Below are 25,090 nucleotides of genomic sequence, written 5' to 3' on the forward strand. Positions count from 1 at the left end.
GAAACAGCTCCAGGCTCTGCATGCTGCTGTCACTGCATCTCCGCCTACTTCCCAGGCTGGAGGAATGGCAGCAGGTCGCTGCCTAAAGAAGCTTCTCTCGCTGCTCTGATTGGCTAGAATTCCAGCCAATCAGAGCCGCCTGGAGCATTGCCTGCAGCTGCGGGAGAAAAACCTCCCTGGAGAGGCCTTTCTCCACTGCTGCCATTTCCCCAGACAGGAGGCCCATGTGCGGAGATAAGTGCCCCTGCTCCCGCATGCCCCTCCTGCCCAGATCCCCATTCCCACCCCTCCTCCTGGCCAGAGCCTCCACCCTGCCCACACCTTTCACCTCCAGCCCACCCCTGAGCTCCCCCCACTGCTGCCTCCAACCCACTTGTGCACCTGACCTCCCAGCCAGGTCTCCCAACCCCAGCCCACCCCTGAACCCTAACTGCCTACCCAGATCCCCCATTTAGCCTGTCCCGGCACTCTCCCACCAGCCTGTCCCGGCACTCTCCCTCCAGCCTGACCTGCGCCCTCCCTCCAGCCTGACCTGCGCCCTCCCTCTCCCCCAGACCCTACACCTCCTCCCTAGCAGCCCTCTCCCGCACACTGAACCTCGTACCCCCACCCATTTTTGGTCCCACCCTGGGCACTCAGAAGAGTTAATCTGGCCTTGGGGAGGCACAACTGGACACCTCAATCTGCCATTCACAGCCCTCCTGCCTCTGCCTGTGGGGAGTGAGGTGGCTCAGTCAGGGGCCACGTCAATGAGGGGTTTGGGTTTCGGTTTTATTATTTTTTTTTTCTGCTTCTCACTTTTATGTGTCCCCTCCCCGACTGATTTTTCTGTGAGTCAGTGGCCCCCCCAACCCAAAAAAGTCCCCCACCCTGAATCACAGTGATGGGAGGCCTCTTCCTGTGGCTATAATGAATGTCTGCTGACATGGGATGGAACCACAGCTCTGGTGCCACTGACTTGAGGTTTTTCACATCAGCCCGTTTCTCCTTTAGCTTTGTCTCCCTTGCCACTTCTTCTTCAGCGTGGCCACCAGCCTGCTTCAATTTGGGTTTGGTATTTCACTCCCTTGTCCGGAGGAAAGGAGTAATTGCTTTAAAATACAGGAGTGATTCCTCCGGCAGCTTAACCCTGCAGTGTGACGTACAAATGTTTATGTGGATGTAAGGCAGGAATTGTATCTTTGTTCAGCGTTTGTGCAGCACCGAGCACAATGGAGATCTGCTCGGTGCCTGGGGCTCCTGGAAGGGATGCCGAAAGTGTGTACGTCCCGGTGTACAACAAATGTAATAATAACTATGAAATTAACCAGACACACGACTCAAAATCTGGCCATCTCGGGGTCCTGACCATCACTAATCACCCAGATAGGTCCCAATAATTTGCTTCTTTACTTCACTTCCTGCTGAGCGAGCTGAACAGCCTTCTATGTAGTACCCATATTCCAGCATAGGACACATAGAACAACAAGAATTAGCTCATCAAGAAGCATTGAGTGGATGGGGAGAATCCAAGTTTTGTGTGGCACAAATACACAGCGATCCAAAGCTGAGGCCTGGAGTTTGTGGGCTGGTGAGGCTGTGGAATCGGAGTCATTCGACCTTTTTTTTACAAGAAAGCCAATAGTCTAAGGAATAAAGCTGCTTCCGTGGCTTTTCGGGATTTGCTGTTGTCTCTTCTTTCAAAATCAAGCCATGAAATAATAAACTGCTTAAATCAGAAGTGGCAGTCTTCCTGGTGGGCCAGTCTGTTAGCCCCCAGTGCCTTGTCAGCTGCTTAATCAGTTCCTAACATTGGTAGTAGAGATATAGAAGCAATCAGCAGGTTAGCAAAGCCTCTGTGGGAGTGGGGATGGACAGGAGTCACAATGCATCCATTTATTTAGCAGTTCATTCCAAGATATTTCTTTGTGTTTATTTGCATTCGCAATCCCGCCACCTCCCAGCTCCCCAGATTTACCATAGTTAGAGGCCCTGTAATTCAATTACTGGTTCTGCTGGGGTGGGTTAAATTGGATTTAGCATTTAATCTGGCTGTAGCCTCGTTATCAGCCTGGCGAATCTCTTCCTCATTTGAGAGCCTCTGGGTTTGAAATCAGGTTGCCTATTTCTGATGAAATGCAGCCGCAACAGGGAGCGGGGGAGGGATGACAGAATGGAGCTAATAAAGGAGCATTAGTTCCTTTAAGTACTGTCTAGCTCCTTTATCATACTTGGCCATTGTTGCTCTCAGCTGACTCCTAATTCTTGGCTGCCCAGTGTACTTTTTCAATTCCTGAACATTTCCCTATTTTTGATTCCTCTGCTGCTCATTTCCTGGTACCCAGGAGCTGCTTTATCCTTCTGTCCTGCTGTCATGGAGCATGAGCATGCCTGGAGAATTAACCACAAGGTGCATTAAAGATTAATAGAAAGATAAAGCCTGGTGAGTGAATTAAAAAAAAGCGGGGAGTGGTAATCTGCTGAAGTGGTGCCTTTCCCCCAGTGACTCTAGCCATAGTCTGATGTATTTGCCCTGCAAAGGGCCCTTTAAAATGCCCAGCAAACAAGAAACGTCTTTCTGCTGGGCAGCTGTGTGTTTAGAAACAGGCTTTCCGTGAGGCTGTTGGTTGCAGACTGAATATGAGGGTACAAGAAAATAGCCAAGTGGAAATTCATGTTTGCCTGGCAGGATGATGGTGACACACACTATTATCTAGAGGATGATCTAATTTAAGACTCATGCCTGGTGCTGTTGAGGTCCTGGGTTATGACCAGTGCTCCTGAATGCTACCATAGTACAGACAACACGTAGTAATGTAGAGAGCCAGGTGCCAAGGTAGACAGTCTGCTTGTGTATCTCCGTATGAAGCAAAGGGAACCCCTACAAGCCTGGCTGAGAACGCTATTTGTTCAGGCTGTCACCAGGCTCAGTCGGCCTTGGGACGTGTGGGCTGGGCCATGCGTTTTTAAATTCTCAGCCATTTTGACTTCACAGTGTACCCCTGAGCTGTGTACAGCTGTAAGCTGTCCTGGAGCATGGTGATGTCACAGGTGACTCAGCCTATCAGCCCCCTACCAGATGATTAGTTTGTATGAAACATTTTCATTGGTTGTATGGGGGAGATGGCCCAGAGAATGCATAATTACGTGGCCCAACTGCCACTCAGTGGCCAGGTCTACTTTATCTGAAGAAGTGAGTCTGTGCTCACCAAAGCTCATGCTCAAAACTTTTCTGTTAGTCTATAAGGTGCCACAGGACCCCTGATAGTTTGATTTTGCACGTCCCTACCAGGCCCGCAAAATCAAACCACAGATGATCAACCCTGACCGGCTCCATTCTCCACGCACATAAATCAACACAAACCTCCCAGCACAGCCCTTCCTGCCTGATACAAATCAGCACCACAACCCCCTCACGACATCACCATCAGCACAGACGATAAACCCGAACACACACACAGTTCCTCGTTCACCAGCGGCAAAGATCAACACACATGTCCCAACACAACCTCCCAAACACAAACTACGCCACCAGCACACACAACAACCCAAACCACCTCTGGGAAGCCCAGAACATCTACTGAGTCTGTTTGCAATGATAGAAACAGCTACAAGCCAGCCCGAGTACTCTTTCTGTTTAAAATATCACCGAGATTAACCATCCCTGGGACTTGTTGTCTCTTACTGACGAGCTTTTATGTTCAAGGCATTTTTAGGTTTTTTGACACGCGTGGCTTTACAAATTACGCCTATGTGACAGTCCAGGCTTCCGCAGCTAGTAGTTAACTAATGGACTGGTAGCCTTCCTTGCTGTGATCTACAGGGAGGGCGTAATGGGCTGGGGAGGGGAGGTCTTAGCCAAAGAAGGAAAACAGCAAAGTAATATGTTTTGGAAGGCTGCCAAACTGCTAATGGGGTAGTGCCAGAGTAGCACTTGGCTGATTCACAGACCCCCACAGCTAATGGGATCAACCTGGCAGGCCTGTCCTTTAGCCAGAGAGAAAGCAGGTGATGGCTTTTTTTTTTTTTAATCCAGTTTTCACAGCAAAACAGTTGACTATGCCCAAGTTTACAGCCAGCTTAACCCAGCTATAGGAGTGTGTATTCTTAGCCTCTCCCCAAGCCTGAGCACTTCTTCATTGTTCACGCAGGCATTCAGAGGCAAGATAACTAATTAAGAGCATTCAGATTTAACCAGCAGAAAAACCGAGTGTGACAGTTCACATCTTCTGCCCCATTGGCTATGGTTGTGTTCCACACCGGCCCTGGCAGGCTTTGTAAGCCCTGAGAGTAAGCCCCATTAAAACATCACTAAATCACTGTTAGCTACTTTATCCAGGGCTATTCCAACCAATTAAAGACTTAGACAAGGGGGCGTGCTGGTAGAAAGTGTCAGAGGTTGACCTGAAAAGTCGGGGAGGGCAGGTGTTGATTTTTAGTGGTGGTGATGATATTTAGCAGATACAGTTGTTAGAACAGTTGAAGCACTTCTCACTACTTAGACACACTGCTGGGTCTAACCTCTCTCGTCCGGCACCCTCAGAACCTGACTGGTGCCGAACAAGAGAATTTGCTAAACAACAGGAGGGCAACATTGCCTAGCATATTAGCAACGCTTCCACTGCTTACTGGGCTCTTAGCAGACATTTAGGAGTAAATTACAGCTGAAGGCGAAGCTACACTAGGTAAGAATGTCTATTCTGATACGTCGATTAGAATCGATGTGTCAGGATGGACTTTCTTACCTAGGGTAGTCCAGGCCTCTTTCAGCTCCGCGCAACGTCCCTTACACCACATGGCAAAATTGAACTGTGGAAGATCGATCCCGGCGTAGTCGATCTTCTTGTAAGTATAGACTAGCCCTCAACAATGGCCCAGAACACTGAGAGCCAGGACTGGTGGCTGAGAGCAAACTTTATGGGACTGCAGGAAACTTGGCCACACCCACGATAAGCGGTTGTCCGGCTAACTAAAATCATGCTGGATTACAGATGTTGCCAGACAAGAGAGTGCTGGACTAGAGAGGTTCAATTGGAATTTTCTGTGCCTGGAGCTTCTTTCCTTGCCACAGCCACTCTACTTCAGGGTGGTTGGAAATTTTATACGTCGAAACATTGCCAGCTCTGAGACTTCCTTCAGCTGGGCCCTTACAAAACACAGAGCGGAAAACCCTCCCGAGCAGCTGATATTTTAGATGAGTATTTACTTCCCAGATGACTGGCAGCTTATGTTGCATTTAGTGGTAATAAGATTACTCAGCGTTCTCCTTTTACCTCGGTCCCCGAGGGGAAGGGAGTTGCTGTAATTCGGAGTAGTAACGGGACTGATACGCTGGGGTCAAGCAGAAGGGGGCATCTTACGGTTAAGGAGAAAATTTTGGTTAGTGAAGGAGGCTACAGTAATTGTGTAAGGTGGTGGCCTGGAAAACGAGTGGATCTGAGTTTAATTAGACATGTCAAGAGCGTGGCTGTCCTTTGTTAAATAACAAACATGGTTTTTGTTTCTTATTTTGCTTGAAACCCAAATTTGCAACAGGGCTTCAAAACCGGATTCAGCATTCCCCTCCCTCCAGTCACGCATGTTTCCTGCCCTTCCACACCTCCCACTCAAGAGCCTTTGTAAAAACTAAAATGTAAGTAAGTACAGGTGGCACCTCTCTAATCCAGGACACTTGTGTCCAGCAACACCCGTAGTCTGGTGTGTCCGCTCTGACCAGCGAGGAGCAAGAGAAAAGGGTGCAGCTTTAGTGGGAATTGGGAAGGAGGCATCAGCCCCACCTTCCCTCCCTAAAAGGCACTTTGCCCCCTGCAGTCTCCCCATAACCCCACCCTGAGCCCCCTCCCCATATCCCCAAATACTAATTCCTTCATCCCCCAGACCACAACCCTTTGCCCTGGCTCCCCTCCCCCACCCCAATCCCTAATTCCTGTACCCCCGACACCCCAGCCCCCTGCCCTGATGCCCCTCCCAGTCACCCGCCCAATCCCTTGCTCTGCGCCCCCTGCATTCCACACCACCCTTCAAATTCTCATCAGGACTGTCCTATTGCACCTCAGAAAATCCTCACCTACTTCTTACCTGTCCCTCATTCAGAATAGTCCATAACTTCCTGGCCGGGGCAGGTATTTTCCATTCCCTTTTGTGTTTGGCTACAACTGGTGATCTCACGGGCTAACTGTATTACAGCACACCGGTCTTCGAGTCCACACTTTTATGACCTTGAAGTGAAACGCTGGCCCCACTGAATTCCCTGGGAGGTTTGTCACCAACTTCAGTGGAACCAGTCTGGCCCTTTGTATTTCGATATCCCCCTTTCCCCCCCTAAGAACTGCATGAAGAAGCAGCGTTTTTCAGGCAAGGACGTCAGTCCCTGCTTCCCTCAGCCAGGTCTTCGCACGGTTTCGAAGCAATGCAGAGCAGGTGCCCTGCAACTGAGGAAGCACAAAGAGTCTGAACACACTTTCTGAAACGCAGGGAAATATCAGGGGGTTTCTTATAACTCTAATGTCTTGACCGCCATGGGGTGACGAAAGAAGGTTGAGGTTTATACTTCTCGGCAGCCACCTCACCTGCAGAAGTGTTGAGACGTATGAATGGGTAAGAGCTAGTAGGCTAAGATTCAGTGAGATGGTGTTGATTCCAGTGGTGTAGAAGGAACAGGCAGACATTGATTTAGAGAGGGTGTTGGAAGTACAGAACTCCTGTTAAATCCTTGGCTGCTCCATGAGTTTCCTTCTTAAGGCTTCCTTCTTTCATGAGGCCAGCAGACACTAATTTGCAGTATTTAAAGGGCTTTTCCACCATTACATGGTATAACTAAGGATGATGCTTGAGGTTAAAATGTTTGACACCACTTCTGGTTTCCCAGTGCTTCTTTTCCTTCTTCTGTCTGCCTCTTCCATGGACTAATTCCTCAGAGCAAACCGTGTCTCTGTTTGTGTGTTGTACAGCCCCAAGTGTGTTCTTGGCCTTAGTAAATAATCACAAACGTTATTTCACAAGGGTGAAGGGCCGTGACAATGCTGCCAAAGTTTGAATCTGTAATTGTAGATGTTCTAGGGTGGGGCTCCCAACCTTTTCTCCAGTGTGGACCCCTAATCACGGCGCCCCCCTGCATCATTTGTAAACCTCCATCAAAGCCAATTCTAGGCACTAGGTACGCCTAGTTAAATGAAAAGGGAAACCCCAATATCGATTTTCAGACAGCATGTCAAAACATTCTTGGAAGATGTTTAATTTAAAAATAATAATTGACTGTAACTTTGCAAATTATTTAAAACTTATTTTCTATGATCGTTTTTATTTCTTTTTTTCTTTTTCACGGACCCCTGCAATACCCTCATGAGCCCCAGGTTGGGAGCCACTGGGCAAGGGGTTGCATACCACTTCCCCTTTCTGCCTCACTTGTGTCTACATGTAAATCCAATAGAGGGAGAAATGGAACAGATTATCTAGTTGTCCAGAAGAGATTTATTAGGCAGACCAGTGTTTCTAAGGTGAGTGTCCCTCATAAATGTTATCATCAGGGAAACACGCCAGCTTCTACAACAGTTCATGGTACTGCCTCAGAGCAGGCTTATAAAACAATTTTATCACGTCTGTAATGATAATGATTAACAAGCTGATTTACAAGGGCGGGTCCTAGAGGCATTGGGCAAATTTAGACTGTTTTGCAGCAGCGATAGAGTATCTGAGGTTTACAGGTTTCTCACCTCTTTGGAGGAAATGCTTAACCCTGAACTGCTCAGCAGTTTTTCAGTCACACTTCTGAAGGAGTGTCAAACTTGGCCTCACCTACATGTTTTTTGTGGGACAGGAAGCTCAACATCCCATCAGACAAGTTCAGAAAATTTGGGATATTCCTGGTGTCCTTGTTAGTGTTTATTTTCGAATCATTCATCCGCCATGGAATGGTGGCACTGGCCCACATTTGTAAAGAGACATCAGTGTTGCAATGCCTCATGGATTTAGGAACCTAAACTGCAAGTGCCTACCCCACTTTAAAAATGGGACTTAGGCTCCTAAATCAGTAAGGCATAGCAATGCCAAACACAGTAACACTGAAGAACCTGGGCCGTTATGTTTCGAGAGATGGCATTACGATAAGTCATTGCGTGAAGAGTATTGAAGACAAACTGTTCCGCCCTATAAGTTTTGTCAGCCGCCTTCGTGGAGCTTGATGGTTACAATTTGCAGGGAGTAGGGACTAGCCATTTCTTTTTATCCACTCTTGTTTGCAGGGATTCACACTCCTGGTATAGGTTGAACCTCTCTAATGCAGCACCCTCAGGGTCTGGCCGGTCCTGGATGAGAGAATTTGCCAGGCCATGGGAGGTCATTATTGTCTAGCACAGGGGCGGCCAAGTTTTTTTCATCGGGTGCCACGTGGCAATTTTTTTACATGTTCTGGGGGGGTGAACACAAAATAGCTCCAACCTCCCATCCCCAGTGATAACCCCTCTGAGCCCCAGACCCGCCCCCCACTTCCCAGGCTTAACCCTTCTCAGCCCCAAACTGCCCCCCACACCTACCTCACACAGGAGCTCTGCAAGCGGCTGCTACTGCCCCCTGCTGCACCTTTGCCAGGCTGCCGTCTCCTCCTCAGCATGGCTGCTTGGCTCCCCTCAGCCCTCCTACTCCCTTGTCCCATGTACAGCACGGGCAGCTCTCTGCCCTGCCACACTGAAATAACAGGACTCAGTTTAATTGATTCAATGGCCGGATCCCTCCCGCCGCCCTGCTGGCCATTAAACCAATTAAACTGAGCTCCATTATTTCAACACTGAAGGGCAGGGAGCTGGGGGAAGAGTCAGCAGCGGCAGCCTCCAAAGCTGCCAATAGCTCCTTTAAGAGCTACATGTGGCTTCGGAGCCGCGGGTTGCCAACCGCTCGCTCCCCAGCCAGCTTTCAAAATGGCGTCACTGCCGGCTCCGCGGGCTGGATGAAAAGGCTTCATGGGCCATGGGTTGGTCACCCCTGGTGTAGCACATTACCCATACTTCCACTGCTTACAGGTCTCTGAGAGGTTGTTTAGGGGCAAATCACAGCTAAATAACAGCCCAGAACACTGAGAGCCAGGACTGGGGGCTGGAAGCAAAGTTTATGGGACCACAGGAAGTGTGGCCAGACCCATAACATGTGGTCATCTAACTAACTAAAATCATTCTGGATTGCGGATGTTGCCAGTCAAGAGACTGCCGAAGTAGAAGGGTTCAACCTGTACTTCTTTTGAATAAATGATCCAAATTGGAGGGGGTAATTTCCAGTGGCTCCTTGTTCTCTCTGTTGAGGTTGCTGGTGGAAGGATTAGAAGTGAATTGTTTGTTCTGACTAGAATCTCTGTTCATGAGGAACTAAAACTGAGGCTGCCAACAGCTCGTCAGGCACTTAACACCCATACTTTTAGCCATTGGCAACTCGGGCTAGGCTGAAACCAGTGATCTAGAGATGAAGTGTTCTGCTAACTGACAACTGAGCCATTTAGTCTCCTAGTTAATTTTTAATATATTGCAACATGATGTTCCTGCTTTTGTAGTGGAGGTGGATTGTGCAACCTTCACGCACCCAGGTAAGCACTTAGTCAAGAACCTTGATTGACTTCAGCGGGACCAGGGAGGTGAGTAACTCCTCATCAGTGTCCGTAAGGGGATCATGAAGTATGTTTCTCTATTTAAAATAAGAATCTGAATTACAACAGCCTGTGGCTGAAGGATACTCCACGAAGCTGGGTAGGACAATTGTTATTAAATATGCCTGTCTTGAAAGGACACGACAAAGAATTAAAAAACGAACTAATTTCTCCTATAAAAGAGATGGGCAGCCGTCAAGGGCTGCAGCATCACTGACGAGCAGCGAAGCTTTGAACAAGTGCACGTTACCCCTCTCGTTCACGTTAATTGGATGTCCAAAGGGATTTCAGATTGAGCAATAGCCCTTGCTCTCTTTCATCTTCCGTATCCCGCTTTTAACAAGCTCGGTTGCCCCTTACAGATTACATCCAGGCTGCTACCGAACGCACGAACAGCACAACAGAGAGAGAGAAGTGCTTGAATTGCCTGGTTTCATACCTTGACTTTGCTAGGGGTGGCTGGTGTGTTTTCAGAGTCACCTCTGACAATTTCAGAGAGGTAGCAGTGCTCGTCTGTGTCTTCACAAAACAAAGCAAGCAGTCCTGTGGCACCTTAAAGACTAACAATATTACTGCTTTGGTGATGAGCTTTCATGGGAGAGAGCCACTTCTGATCTGGAGAATAAGGACAATTTAAGGATGATCCAGGGCAATTTGTTTGTCCTTTCTGGGGTGAGAAACCTGCGCCATTTGTTTGGTACAAGAAGCAGTGCAAATTGTGTTGATTAGAGCTTGTTTACACAAAACACTAGTGCACAGCAAATCAGGGTGTGACTCTACCAGTGCTAGCCTGCCCTGCAGTGACATCTCATTACTCCTCTGGTTGTTTGCTGTAATGTACTTTGATAGCCCTGATTTTGGAGTAGTTATCAGAGACTGGCTCAGTGTTTCCAGAATCATTTTCGGGTTGGCGAAAGGGTCATTTTGACTTAGTTGGGGTTGATCCTGCTTGAAGCAGGGAGCTGGACTTGATGACCTCCTGAGGTCCCTTCCAGCCTTAGGATTCTATGAATTGCAGCATGCCAGAACCCAGGGTTCATGACTGGACTCTCTCCATGGATAATTCCAAACACTCAGTGTAAACTACAGAAGGGAAATCATTTTACAACATACCTCCACCACATTTCAACACACTGCAGAGCTTGACTTAAAAGGCACTTTTCCTTCACACTCCTCTCCGTGATCCCCACTCCAGGTGAAGTAAATCTTAAACCCCAGCAGTGGCTGGCTTTTGGTTAAAATAATCTGGGAGATTTTAAAACTCTTTCCCTTATGTACTGAGACTGTTACACAGCTCCTTGGGGCAGTGGTCTCAGCTGGGTGCAACTGGAAATCAAACAAGCAGTAATTGTTAAGCAGAGTGCAGTGATTTGAAACAGCCGGTTCTCCTGCTCCAGTGAGTGGCATGTGGCTTTAAGGTTTCGTAATGTATCTTCACAAGATTTTCTGTCTCATCTAAAAATCAAAGACACTCCACTTTTTTCCTAAACATAGAAACCATAAATTACCAGCTATGGCCATGTTACTGGGATGGAATAAATGAGCCCATGGCAAGTATTCTGTGTGATGTGAGGACTCCTTTTTTTTTTGCCCCCTTTGTTCGGGTCAGGTTCATATACCCCACCCAGACATGATACGTGATTTGCCCAGGACCTAACAGGCAGTGAGAAGTCCTATCTGGTAGTCTCCTAGAGCTGGTTAATAGCAATGCACAGTCATCTACCTCAGAAGGGACAAGTGCCAACTGGCGTTTGATGGCCATGTGCATTAGTTTTTTGAAAAACCTGTACAGGTGCGATCCACAGGTGAGGTAGGGGCCCTTGCACGTCTGGAAAAGGGCCTCGGTGTTGCATAGCTTGTGTGCTCCTGTACTTTGGGCCTTGCCTACACTACAGAATTGTGTGCCCAGGTGAACTCAATGTACAGCCACCATAGAAATTGCTACTGTTCTCCATGTCCACCCTGATGGCGGTGCCCGGCCTCACCAGGAGCACTTCCACAGATGTTTCTCAGAGGGTGTTGGGGGGCTGATTATCCCCCCTTGTCAGCCTTTCCCTACACTCTCCTGAACTCCCCCATCCTGCTCCCAGTCAGCTGTCAACCGTGGGGTCAGGGAGGCTACAGCTCTGAGCCTGGCATAGAGCTGAGGGTCAACAGGCACAGGCAATGCATGGAGGTAGGGGTAAATGCCCCCAAATGCTGCGGGTGGGAGGGGCAAGGGGCTAGGAAGGACTGGGAGGAGCCAGCACCCAAATCAGGATCCGCTGCTCCCGCCCTCCCCCCACACGCAGCAGCAGGGAAAGCGGAACAACTGGCCCTAGCTCACTCCAGTCCTCCAGCTGTGTGTCTCCAGGAGGGCTGGGGCCATTCCTGCGCTCCCCGACGGGAGCACGGTGAGCTAGGGGCCGCCTCGCTGCGCTTCCCTCGCCTCTGTCAGTGAGGGTGGGGGGGCTGGGAAAGGGGGACATCTGCTGCCACTGCTTCTCGGCCTCTCCAGTCCACTGGTCGGCATCATCTGGGGGAGAGGGAAGGGGCAGGGCAGCGGGGAGGGTCACACTTCCTGTCCCCGTTCATCAGTCACCCCTGCCAGCAGGCAGTGTAAGTAACACAGTATCTACAGAACCACTGTGTCACCGTAACGACACCTACGTGCAGAGCCGGTTGGCACAGCGGGCGTCTTGTAGCGACAGGAGGAATGTTGATGTATGGACACTTTCAGAGTGAGCCGACGTAGTCTACCTTGGGTGGACCTAACTCTCTCTTGTAGACCAGGCCATGGCGAATATCTCAGCCTCTGAAAGTGCGCGTAGAAGGGAGTACCTTAGGTAGTCCGTCGTGTCCGACGATGACGTCTTGAGCTTGCACAGGCTCGTCGGTCGTGGACTCGCATGTGACTGAGGGGTCCAAGCTCGGAACGGCACGGCCGTTCACCGTGGGGGCCAGGGAATTGTCCTGGCTCTGTTGGTGCACCTGCTGCTGTTGCTTTCTTCCTCTCGTGAGCATCAATGAGGTGTACGCGTCGCTGCTCTTCAAAGTTGTCATACACGTGTGGTACGAGAGCACGCCAGCCTGTTCGGTCTTTTGCATGCTGCTCTAGCTGATAGAAGGGAGTAGAGTCGTGTATAAAGCAACTCTTGTATCTTGCCCATATGACCAAGGGATTGCGTGACCTCAGCTCTGCATGCTGGGTCAGGCCCTCGCAGCATTGTGAAGGGTCCCTACCAGTTCTCTTCCTATTCAAAAGGCTGCTGGTAGGCAAGTGCGCCTGTAACGGTAGCACAAGGGTTAAGTGAAAGGCGGGCGTGGCTTTCCTGGTGCATGATTTACAGCATGAGCCGTCAGGGACAGCAATATTATCCGCACCTTCCTGGTTGAAAAATGCCTTCAAGTTCCCGCCTTTGCTGCTGTTGTCTGCGTGCATGTCGTGCGCCCACATGGGACAAGCCTTTCCTCTGTGGGCTTGCCGATACTCCTGGAGGGTTATGGCTCTGCCAGGCATGGAAACTGAAGCATTTCCACAGGCTAGGAGGTGACGGGGGAGGGTTTGTCTGAATTACAGGGAAGTGCTCTTTAAAAGAGAAAAGCGGCACTCAGGCCTGGCGTTCTCCTCTCCGGGGGTTGGGCTCCAGATGCAGACCTGATTTCTTTGGGTTTTAGTAATAAAGTAAGGGACTTTCCGATATACATAGTAACCGCCGCCCCCTTTAGCCAGTGATCTTAGTCTCTTGATTCTAGTTGTGGCTTTCGGACCAAGGCTGGTGGTTTGGGGCATCTCAGCTGCTCAATGCCCAACTTAAAAGAGGCCTGACTTTCTGAGCATGCTCAGCACCCCCGCCCCTGCAAATGAAGCCCCATTCTGGTGAGTCATGTTGGGCCCCGGAAGAACACCTAAGGCACTCTGAAATAACTGCTGGTTGAACCTCTCTCGTCCGGCACTGGGCGCACCTGACTGGTGCCGAATGAGAGAATTTGCCGAATGACAAGAGGTCAATATTTTCCAGCACATTACCAACACTTCCACTGCTTATTGGGCTCTTAGGAGACATTGAGGGGTAAATTACAGCTAAATAACAGCCCAGAACACTGAGAGCCAGGACTGGTGGCTGGAAACAAACTCTAGGGGACCACAGGAAACTTGGCCACACCCAAGATAAGTGATTGTCCGGCTAACTAAAATCATGCCAGATTCCAGATGTTGCTGCATGAGAGAGTTCTGGACTTAGAGAGGTTCAGCCTGGAGCTATATTTTAAACTCTTGCCAAACCATTTAACACTGCTGCTGTTTCTCACCCTTCTTGGATACTGGTAAACTTCCATTCTCCCTCTCCCCACCCCGCTTGATTTGGACTTTTGACCCTCAGTTATTCTTGAGTTTGAAAGCAAAAGACCTCGTGCTCCTTCTGACTCTGCAGTGTTAACTTGTTGCCCTTCATAATGGGATCTGCTCTAAGGTTTGCGGTGTTGGTGTCTTGAACCACGCCTTCGTGTTCTGTTACGTGCAGTGACCTCTCTGAATTGTTTATATTCCAGCATAAGGTATCTTCCTATGCCAGGATGCGATAGGAACATCATTCTCCCCTCTAACGTGAGCAGATGTCCTCTCTGTAGTGCTAGCAATAACACTGCTGCTTCCTGTTCACGCAGATGTTCTCGTTAGTGCAGGAGGGACACTTCCATTCAACAGCATCCATTAATTTCCTTCCCTGCTTGTATTCTCCCAGCGATGGCAGTGTCAGGGGGACGATGGGATAGAATGGTCCCTTAGGATTGTCGAAGTAGATGAGGAATGCAACTGAAATTTGCATTCCCCGGTTTTGCTTTGAGCGTCATCTTGGCTGCAGTGGCCTTGTACCAACCTGATGTTTCAAGTGAAACTCAAACAGTATGAAATCATGTAATTTAAAACCAGTGGGCAAAAATGTGTTTTGTTTCCATGTGAGCCAAACCTGGCAAGATAGGCATGTGTTTAAATATGATCCTTTACTTGAGAGCTGGGAGGGTGGCGGCATCTTGAACATAATCCTTTGAAGAACAATTATCCATTGAACCTATCTATTCCGGCACTCTCGGGTCCTGACCGGTGCCAAACGAGAGAATTCCTGGACCACGGGAGGTCAATATTGTATAGCAGCATTACCAACACTTCCACTGCTTACTGGGCTCTTTGAAGACATTTAGCTAAATAACAGCACAGAACCCTGATGCTATGTCTACACTAGGCAAAGTAAGTTGACTGCAGATACACAATTCTAGCTACAGCAATTGCGTAGCAAGAATCAACATATCTGCACTCAGCTTACATGGCCGTCCTTAATGAAGAAGGTCGATGGGAGAATTTCTCCCATCAACCTATCTTGTTTCTCACATCTCATAAGGAGTACAGGAATCGACTTGACCCCTGAGAGGTCGATTTTGCGCATCCCTTCCAGATGCACTAAATCAGACCCCAGAAGGTTGATCATCTAGGCTAGTGCAGACGCCTGAAAACCAAGACCGGTGGTTGTAAACAAACTCTATGGGACCTCAGGAAACATGGCCACACCCATGATAAGTGGTTATTCGGCTAATTGCAATCATGCTGGATTATGGCTGTTGCCAGAGCACAGTGTGACAGACTAGAAAGGTTCAACCTGTCTTAAATTCCCATTAACTGTAGGTCCGAGTCAAGTCACACAACACATTTCTACCAGTAATCCAGCAGGCTTTCATTTACCCCATGGGAAGAGAAGAGACAAAAAATGCTATACAAGGATTGCAACTTCTTATATTATTCCTTAGGCTTCGCAGAATTTCACCACTTTAACGAGATTCAGTCTGCAGAAGTATTTTATCTGGGTAGCTCCCTTACTGATACCTTGTCACTGAGTCAAAAATTTCAAGGAGTGTTGTTGTTAGGGGCTTAATCTACATTACACAGTTTTTTTCACACCTATGTGTGAGTGGAAATCACTTCTGATTGCTTTACACTATTGTCTGATGTTGGGTTGATGTGGGTCATTTTTATTTGAGATCTAGTCGTTGACAGTGACACTGAAAATGCCTTTGAATAGTTTGTTTTAGAATTCGTCTAGTTGTAGAAAAAAACACAGTATGAGAATGGCTATAGATGTATCAAAAACCACCCCTGTTAGAAAGAGAAGCCTCCATGGTATCCATGGAAAAATAGATTTGGGTATAGAGTTGTGTTTTGTGATAAAAGTCAATGAAGATAAAATTAGGGTTTTAAAACCTTATTAGCATTTGGGCTAAAAAATGTGAATGAAAATAAGCACTAAAGGAAGAGAATTGAAGGTAGCTTTGTGAGCTGGCCCAGCACTTTCTGCAGTGGTGCTTATCTGTATGAATGGAACTCTTTTCTTAAGCTCGTCTAGACAGTGGGATAATGTGCTCTCTGGGGTATGGTTTCTAAAAGCACTGTGTGTTGCACGTTAATGGGTCTGGGTGACCACTGCTGGTGCACTAAGGGGAGCTAAGAAATGTTTAGTGGACAACAGCAAAGTCCATCCTAGGCTAGTCTGTGCAGTCACATCCCCCTAATGAGCATTCCCCCACCGTCTAGACAGTCCCCTATCTTATCTGAGTGTATATGAGCATAAGTGGTAAGTAAAGTGATCCTTTATTCAGTAATGTTATTGCCTTATGTCTGATCAATGGGGGAGCAGTCACTCAAATTTTCCACTTTTCACCATTGCCAGATCAGTATGGTTTTGACCATAAATACTACTTTTACCGTACTTACGATTTTCAGGCCGCTCTACCTGAGAGTTACATTCAGATGATTTCAGCTGTGTCTGAATAATCGCTTCCCTATGTTAATACCAATGAAACAAGCCTGTCAGTGTTTCAAGGAATTCTGCTCCTTTTGGTAATGTCACTGTTGTCTTCTTCCAGGTCATTGAAGGAAAGCTGGCTCCCTTCCTGAGCAAGGTAATAAAATTTGCCACCTCTCATGTGTACAGCTGCAGCCTCTGTAGCCAGAAGGGTTTCATCTGTGAGATTTGTAACAACGGCGAGATCCTTTACCCCTTCGAGGATATTTCAACAAGCAGGTGTAGTATGCTTCCTTTCATCTCTTTTACATGCATGTCGTGTCCTCTTCACTTCCAGGTCCAGTGGCAGTCCATTTCAGCAGTCACAGCCTCACTAGTTCTCACTTAAAAACATCGGCCCTAGGCTTGCGTTCCAGAGAGGCCATCCTTGAGCCTGCCTGGAGATAGCTGGAGAAAGGCCACTTTGTCACTGATCTGGTTCAAAAGAGCCCATGTCCCATTTCATACAGCTCTCAAGCATCTATGGATCCCACTGCTGACACTCAGAAAGAGAGAGATCTGCTTTCCAGTGAAAGTACTTGAAATCTCACTTTGACTTTGCCTGTCTGAATTTGCACAGGGCTCTACAAATCTCATGGTCAGCTGTGGTTGACTTTGTATGTCTTACCTGCCTCTTATTTCACTGGACCTATGGGAGAACATACCCAGGAGTTATTAGAAAATAATCACCTCTTCTGAATCATGGCTGTTCCTTTACTATGAATTGAAGATATAACTGATACTCCATTGTTCGTGTGTGTATCTGTAGATTTATATTGACATTCACCTGCACACATACACAGAGACAGAAGCCATTTCACCCACCCACCACTAAATGTAGCTGCCACTAGATGAGGATACAACATGTTTAAATAATGTACGTACGGCATGCTAAACAGCAGCCTGGGAACAGGCAGTGAGGAAGGATAGCGTATCCAGTTGAAATCACATGGAAAATCTAACAGAACTCAACATAGTGACCCAAAGTGGGATTTGACCAGGACTCTGGAGCGATGATCCCACTTTTGCAAAAAATTTCTTGAGTTAAGAACAATTGCAAGAAGTAAGGGGCTTAAATTTCTCATCCGACAAAAAAAAGTGACACCTCCAGCAAAACAATCAGTTCTTTTCAATTATACCGTCATCTCACTTTATTCTCAGATCACATTAATACAGCTAAAGCAAAAAAAAAAAAAAAAATTATTAGAGGACTCTACTCTGGAGGTAATGGGGACCAACCTCTTAAAAATTCTATGGTGAGGATCAGATTCTCCTGAGTTGACAAAACTCAGCGTCAGGAGTGGCCATTGCCAGCCTGTTGGGGTTTTCAGGCTGACAAGTCTTTCAAAGGAGTATTTGCACATTCTCTGAATTCACGTTTCAAGAAATGTGGAGGCAAAGCCCCGGATATGAATTAAACAAGGTGTGCTGCTTTGTTTTAGAAATGGTGTGCAAGAAAAATGTATCTGAAAGGTAGAAGTGGGAAAGGAAAGCTTTACATGAAACAGCGTAAGGAGACCGTCAAGGCTGAACTAGATAATTAAAGATAACCACAAAATCCTGATGGGAACAGAAAAGTAAGAAGTGAACTAGTCAGGTTGTGAAGCTTAATTGAAGTGTGGGAATGTCCATGATTTTGCCTTTTGAACTCTTGACTGGTAACAAAAGCCTCGGCGTGTATAGTCGCCACCATGCAGGCTGGTAGCATTTAAAGCCTTCCTGAAACATGTCGAATTTCTCAAGACCAGTGAAAGGCGAGTGAAACAGCTCCTCTCTCTGTCTGTGTGTGAATCAGAGGCCAGTGGTTATTTGTGTTCTAGTGGCACAAGGCAACAAATGCAACAGATTACTGAAGTCTTGTCAGCCAAAGGAAGCTTTCTTCAGGAAAAGTTTTAATTGTGTCCCAGACAGTGCAGGGTGTCTCATATTGCTCTACCTTTCTTGCTGCTCATTTCTTTTGCTTCATTCCTCCTTCAGTTGCTAACCTCTGCTCTTATCCCTGTCTCTGCCTCTGCGCTGCCTCTCCTCACTAGGTTCTTTTTTTTTTTTGTCCCTCTGCTTTCTGATGCCTCATCCAGTCTTGGAGCAGAGCGGCAAAGAGAAACAAACCAGGTCATCTCAATTTAATTTCCCCGCTCTATTCCAACTGCAAGTATAGAGGCAAGTTATACTGACGAGTGAGCTTGTCTGTTTCACTCCGTGCCCCACCAGGCGAGGGGGGACAGCAGGTAGCAGAAGAACTTACAGGTGCCACTGTCTGACACATGTGGAAAGGTTTGCTGACCTAGCTACTCAGCATGGTGATAGGCATAGTGCAAGGAACTGCACAGATAGATAGAAATAGTTACAATAAAATAAACCCTCCAAATGCACGATTCCGAGTTGGGCTTAACTTGCATTAATGCAAGTTAAGCACAACTCGAAATCCTGCTCCCCATGGTCCCGGTTCAATCCCCCCAGCCCCACTTACTACCCATGCACGGCTCCAGCTCACCCCCCACCCCCGTGCCCACTAAACCTCTGTCATATCCCCCTTAGTCTCCTTTTTCATAAGATGAAGTCTTTCTCTATCTCTCCTCATACGGCCTCCGTTCCAAACCCCTAATCATTTTTGTTGCCCTTTTCTGAACCTTTTTCCCATGCCAAGATATCTTTTTTGAGATGAGGCAACCACATCTGTAGGCAGTATTCAAGATGTGAGCACAAATAGAGGCAATAAGATATTCTCTGTCTTATTCTACAAGGAATAGCATCTCTTGGCTATGTCTACACTTGCCTTCCTCTTTCGAAAGAGGCATGCAAATGAGGGAAATCGAAAATGTAAATGGAGTGCAGATTTACATATCTGGCACCTCATTTGCATATTATTATTTTGAAAGAAGAAAAGCAGTGTAGACACAGCTCTTTCAAAAGTAAACCCCAGCTTTGAAAGCACCCTTATTCCCGTAAAAAAAAAACCTCTTCTGAAAGAATATTATGCAAATGAGATGGTGGATATGTAAATATGCACCTCATTTACATATTCAGTTTCCCTCATTTGCGTGCCTCTTTCGGAAGAGGAATGCAAGTGTAGATGCCGCCGTACTGAACTAGATATTTCGGCATAAGGTCTGTGTAAATAGGGAATATGGCCTATTTCGAAATAGGGGGCCTCCTGCCCTACCCAGAGTGTGACCTTAATTGTGATTCAGTATCCAATCAGTGTGGATGCTCTGTTTTGAAGTAGGTGACTCTATTCTCTGAGGCACTGGAACAACGTGTATAGTGGAGGTGCCAAGACCCATTGAGCCAAATTGTAAACTCTACATACCACGGAAACCGCTCCAGTCCAGGGTCTTAGGCTATGTCTACCCGGCAGTGTCATTTTGAAATAAGCTATTCCAGAAGAGATTTTCCAGAATAGCTTATTTGAAAGTCACTCAACTACACACAAAGTGCATATCGAAATAGCATGTCCAAACTGATGGGCTGCTCCAGGTGGGGGTTGGAGGCCCCCTATTTCAAAAGAGCCCCTACTCCTGTCTATACAGCCCCTATTCTGAAGTACCGCTTTCGGAATAGGCGCTATTCCTCTTAGAATGGAGTTTCCAGAACTCAAAGTCCACCAGGCGCTATTTTGAAATAGTTTCGCGATAGCAGTTGCATCACGTAGCCACTCGCAAAGTTGTTTCGGAATAGCAGCCGTTGTTCCCCAATAACTGCGTAGACGCACCCCTCGTTCCAGCGCTTACACAATTATATGACAAAAAAGAGCTGTTGCAGTACAGGGTGGCCCATGCAGTTTTTATAGCATGTCAGGGAGGGGCTCTGAAATGAAAAAGCTTGAGAACGCCTATCTAGCTCATTCGGACCAGCCGGACTGCAGTTGTCCAGGGCTATCAGTGTTTGCGTTAACTCTGGTCAGCTGAGGCACAGAAAAGCCTCATTCCAACATATCCTCCTTTGTTTTGAGCTGGAATTTATAGATGGGTCCTTGTTTAGACAGAGGTGTGGTGGCGGGGGGAACTAGCACAAGGAACCCCCTCTTAAAGAACTGGTGTTTCTCTTCAATCCTGGCTGTTTGCTCACTGTTCATTTTTGTCAGTCCTTGAGCAAACAGAGTGAATACCTGGCTTATGCACTCATCTGGGTTTGAATACACATATGTTACCTACCCTCCTCTGGCTAATCAGCGTGACACATTCCTTTGTTGGCAAATGGTTCCAAAACAAACACAATCAGTTCACTTAATTAGCAGGTCTGTGGGCTGTGCTTGGCAGTGTTCTGACATCCGGTTCAACAATACAGAACAATTCAGTTTGCTTAGCCGTGCTGGAGGTGGGGACTTACAAAGTCCTAAGCGCTTTAAGGTATTTCCTTTCTGCGGCTTCTCTTGGGAGGCAGCCATCCTGCAATGTAATGAGGTCATTGTCCTGGAGCAGCAACATACTCACTGGCCGATCATATTGGAAGCCTCTTTCAATTTAGGTTTGATTTTCCTGTTCTGGCTCCCCTCCTCTACAGTTATCATTTCTGTGATCAGCTTTCTAAACTTCATAGACTCTGCTTCTCTTGGAGCTTAAAAATGTACTGAATGACCAGACAAGATCCTAGCACCATTGACTTCACTGAAGCTAAGACCAAAAAGCAGCCAAGTAGCACTTTAAAGACTAGCAAAATAGTTTATTAGGTGAGCTTTCATGGGACAGACCCACTTCTTCAGACCAACTAAGCTAAGACCATTTTTGCCAGCTGAGGGTCTGACTTCTTTTCCATTGCTTGGCATTAAAGTTTGTTGTAAGCTTAAGTTTAGTGCAAAAAACTCCCCAAACAAAACTGATGACCTGTTAGGTTGTTAATTTTTCAACTAGCCTGGCTGGGTTTTCAAAGTCATCCTCTGATTTGTCAGTATCTGGTCATTATACATTGTGGTGTCGGTTATTCAGCTATGTGGTAGAAAGTTTATTTATCTTAATTCTAAAATAAAGTAAAAGAAATCAGAAATGAGAAAACATATAGGTATAAAATTAATAATTAGTACATTATTATTAATAATAAAATTAATAATAATTGCTATGCCTGTTTTCATTATGACGCAGAACAACTTTTTAAAATGTCAGGGCTATAAATCTCATGCATTACCTAGGAAGATGAAATGGTTAATTTATGTCACAATCTGTCGCCCTTAAATTGAGTTGCACCTTTTTTTTGTTAGGAGGCCCCCCCATGTAAGTCACTGCTCACCATGAGTAAGGTTATGCTTTGCATTGTTTTTGTCTCTTTTTGCTTAGATACGGTGTTGTCTCTTATATTTAGAGTGAACTCAATGAATAAGATTTAAAATGACCTTTCTTTAGGTACCTACGTGGGAGTTGTGTCCTGTTATCGATCTGGCCTCCCGTGAATCTGTTATATCTGGTCAAAGTATTCTGGACCAAGCTTGGGGTTGGGTGGCTTTGAAGAGTCGAACACTAACTGTGCAGTAGGAATATGTAATGAGGAAAAGGTTGAACAGTCACTTGGGCCTACATAATGACTTAAACTCTTGTACTTGAGGTGGAGCGTAGGTCATCTACACGTCCCCTCCACCTCACTCTCTCAGGACGAAACTTCTAGCTGACCCCAGGAGTTCCCCAGTTGTTGTCCTTCAATCTCAGTAGATTTCCATGTTGTCAGAGGTCTTCCTCATTTGCATTTTCCTTGTAGATGCCCTGTGAGAGCTTGACAGACTGTGCTGGATGAAGGTTGTCTAATAGTGTGGCCTAGCCACCCCTACTTCCTTCTGGTGATTTCAACATCAAGTGGCTCTTGTCCTGCTCTGTTCCGAAGTTCTTCATCTGTGGCCAAGGATAATACAGGGACTTTTCTAACAAACCTTGTGTTTTGGAGACACATTCATTTAAAAGGTTGATTTGAGAGTCTAGGCTCTGACTTTGTCCTTTCTCTTTTACCCGGCTCGCCTTGACAACCAAAATTCTATTGGCTAGAAGTGTCTGGCATAGCATAGATGTCGGACCCCGTTCTGCAAGCACTCAGACAGGGCTCATTCAGCTGCACATCTACCAATGTAATTTATGCCATCATGTGCCAGCAATGCCCCTCTGCCATATACATCGGACAAACTGGACAGTCCCTACGTAAAAGAATAAATGCACACAAATCAGACATCAGAAATGGCAATATACAAAAACCCGTAGGAGAGCACTTCAATCTCCCAGGACACACAGTAGCAGATTTAAAAGTAGCTATCCTGCAGCAAAGAAATTTCAAGAACAGACTCCAAAGAGAAATTGCTGAGCTACAATTCATCTGCAAATCCAATACCCTCAGCTCAGGATTAAACAAAGACTGTGAATGGCTGGCTAAATACAAAAGCAGCTTCCCCTCTCTTGGAGTTCACACCTCCAGATCCACTGATGACAATGCAACTCAGCCTGCCTGACTGAGCTAACCTCGTTATCCCCAGCCTTGCTCTGGCCTATTTATACCTGGCCTTGCAGATTTCCAGGACCAGCATCTGAAGAAGTGAGTTAACTCACGAAAGCTCATGCTCTAAACTTTTCTGTTAGTCTATAAGGTGCCACAGGACCCTTCGTTGCTCTACAGATCCAGACTAACACGGCTACCCCTCTGATATCAGACAGGTGGGTGCTTCACCATTCTAACTCACTAGAACTACTCCCACAAGCAGCAGTACTCATGGCCAAGGTTCCCTCCGGTCTTTTCCATCCATGTGCAGAATAAAAAGTTTGCATCCTGAGACATGCGCGAATGTGCACTACTGGAAGAAACAAAAAGCCCAGCTGTGGGCTCTCTGCCGGTCAGCGGGGCAGCACTGGAATTTCTCCTGAGCGGCCACACAAGCACACAGCTTACAGGGGACACTGGAGTGTGAAAAGAAATATTATTATTCCCCATTTTAGAGATGACATGGGGAGATGAATAGACTTGATCAAGGTGACACAAGAAGCCTGTGGCAGAGATTTGAAATGAATGGCAAAGCTGTTCTTGGATGCAATTCTGTCAGCTAATTTTTGTATTGTCAGATCTTGCCATCCTTTATTGAGATCCCTTAAAATTAATGGGACTCCAAGTGTGATGAAGCAGGTCTTTGCCCACAAAAGCTTATGCTCCAAAATATCTGTTGGTCTATAAGGTGCCACAAGACTTCTCGTTGTTCTTCAAATGTGAATTAAGGACTGCAGAATCAGATCCTCTCTGGTCTAGAACTCTGTAGGTGAAATTTACACAGAGACCTGGAGTGAAAGCCAGAGAATATGGACAACTTGTCATATTTTCGAAATAGGGCCCCATGTACTTAGTTGTTGTGAAAGCCCAGGTTAAGGACTATTTAGAAAATCTGGGCATCCAAAAGTCCATGGGTCCATCCCTAATGCATCGGCCATTATCTTTGAAAACTCCTGGTCACCTTCCTCTCCTCCAGGTGTTCCAGAATGTACTCCGGCAGGACTTGCTCCAGGATTTTTCCAGGGACTGAGATGAGGCTGACCAGTCTGTAGTTCCCCGGATTCTCCTTCTTCCCTTTTTTGAAAGACAGGCACTACATTTGCCTTTTGCCCATCATCCGGGACCTCCCTCCAATGGCTGGAGTTCCCCAGTAGTCGGTCCTGGAGACAGATTTGTTCCATTTCTTCATTAATGATCTGGATGATGGGATGCATTGTACCCTCAGCAAACCTGCGGTAGAGACGCTTGAGGGGAGTTGATGGAAGCCTTCAACTTCAACCTGAAGGGGCACTCCCAAGGGGACAGAAAGAGGCTGTTCTCCATGGTGGCAGAGGACAGAACAAGGAGCAATGGACTCAAGTGGCAGTGGGGAGGTCTAGGTTGGATATTAGGAAAATCTATTTCACTAGGAGGGTGGTGAAGCACTGGGGTGGGTTACTGAGGGAGATGGTGGAATCTTAGAGGTCAGGGTCAGGCTTGGCAAAGCCCTTCCTGGAATGGTTTAGTTGGGGTTGCCCTCCTCCCTTTCCTCTCTGCATTACACTTGCTCTTAATCAAGCAGCTTTCCACAGATGGGGGGGGGGGGGAAATACGCATTGTTTGGTAACGTCAGGCCCTTCAGGCCTGTTTTGAAGATTATTCATCTGCTGTAGAAAATGTCGTGTGGAAGGGTCAGTATCTGGACCTAGGCAGCCATTCTGGGTTACTAAGACTATGCCCAGGTAACGTTTTGAAATTTCCTGCAGTAAATACAGATTGCACCGCAACTATTATAGTTGCGGCCAGTGTTCCCTATAATTCCCTTTTAGTCAGGTGCCACCCAGCCTGATTAGCAGAGTGCCACAACCATTCACAGCCAGCAGCATGATTTTTCTATTGGCGGTGCACCTCTGCACGATGCCTGCGCGCACACAACAAAATGTGTTCCACCGAGGGATGGAAAAAAATTAACGGGAACACTGCTTGTGGCCCGTTTTGCTATACACACAATCATTGCCTGAGGGCTGCTTTTACTATGTCAATGCTTGGTGCTTATAGATAATAACCATATTCTGGGTTGAGTATATTCTGAGGCTAATGAACAGCACAAACAACTACTCCGACCGTCCCATGGCCCTGTCCCAGTTGCAGAGGCTGAAGGAAAGAGGTGAAGGATTGCAGCCAGCAATGTGTGTCCAGGAATGCGTGCACTGACAGAACAGCAAGCCCAAAGCACAGATGCATGCCG

At 47.0% G+C, this 25,090-nt stretch overlaps 1 protein-coding gene across 5 annotated transcripts in view; it reads left to right on the top strand.

Annotated features, from left to right (window-relative positions):
• The window catches only part of PLEKHM3 (pleckstrin homology domain containing M3), a 123,642-nt gene that overhangs the window by 63,589 nt on the left and 34,963 nt on the right, over nucleotides 1-25,090 (top strand). For 4 of the 5 annotated variants that reach the window (XR_012646476.1, XM_075001896.1, XM_075001895.1 and 1 more), the window contains exon 7: nucleotides 16,499-16,656. Coding sequence is in view for 4 of the 5 variants with exons in the window: in XM_075001896.1 (XP_074857997.1) it covers nucleotides 16,499-16,656 (158 nt within the window). In the remaining variant the exon portion in view is untranslated. Of the gene's footprint in view, nucleotides 1-16,498; nucleotides 16,657-22,101; nucleotides 23,587-25,090 lie in introns of those variants that run through there. The other variant, XM_075001897.1, reaches the window with a different exon arrangement.

This window comes from Carettochelys insculpta, chromosome 8 (assembly GCF_033958435.1).
Source record: "Carettochelys insculpta isolate YL-2023 chromosome 8, ASM3395843v1, whole genome shotgun sequence".
Classification (NCBI taxonomy): Eukaryota; Metazoa; Chordata; order Testudines; family Carettochelyidae; genus Carettochelys; species Carettochelys insculpta.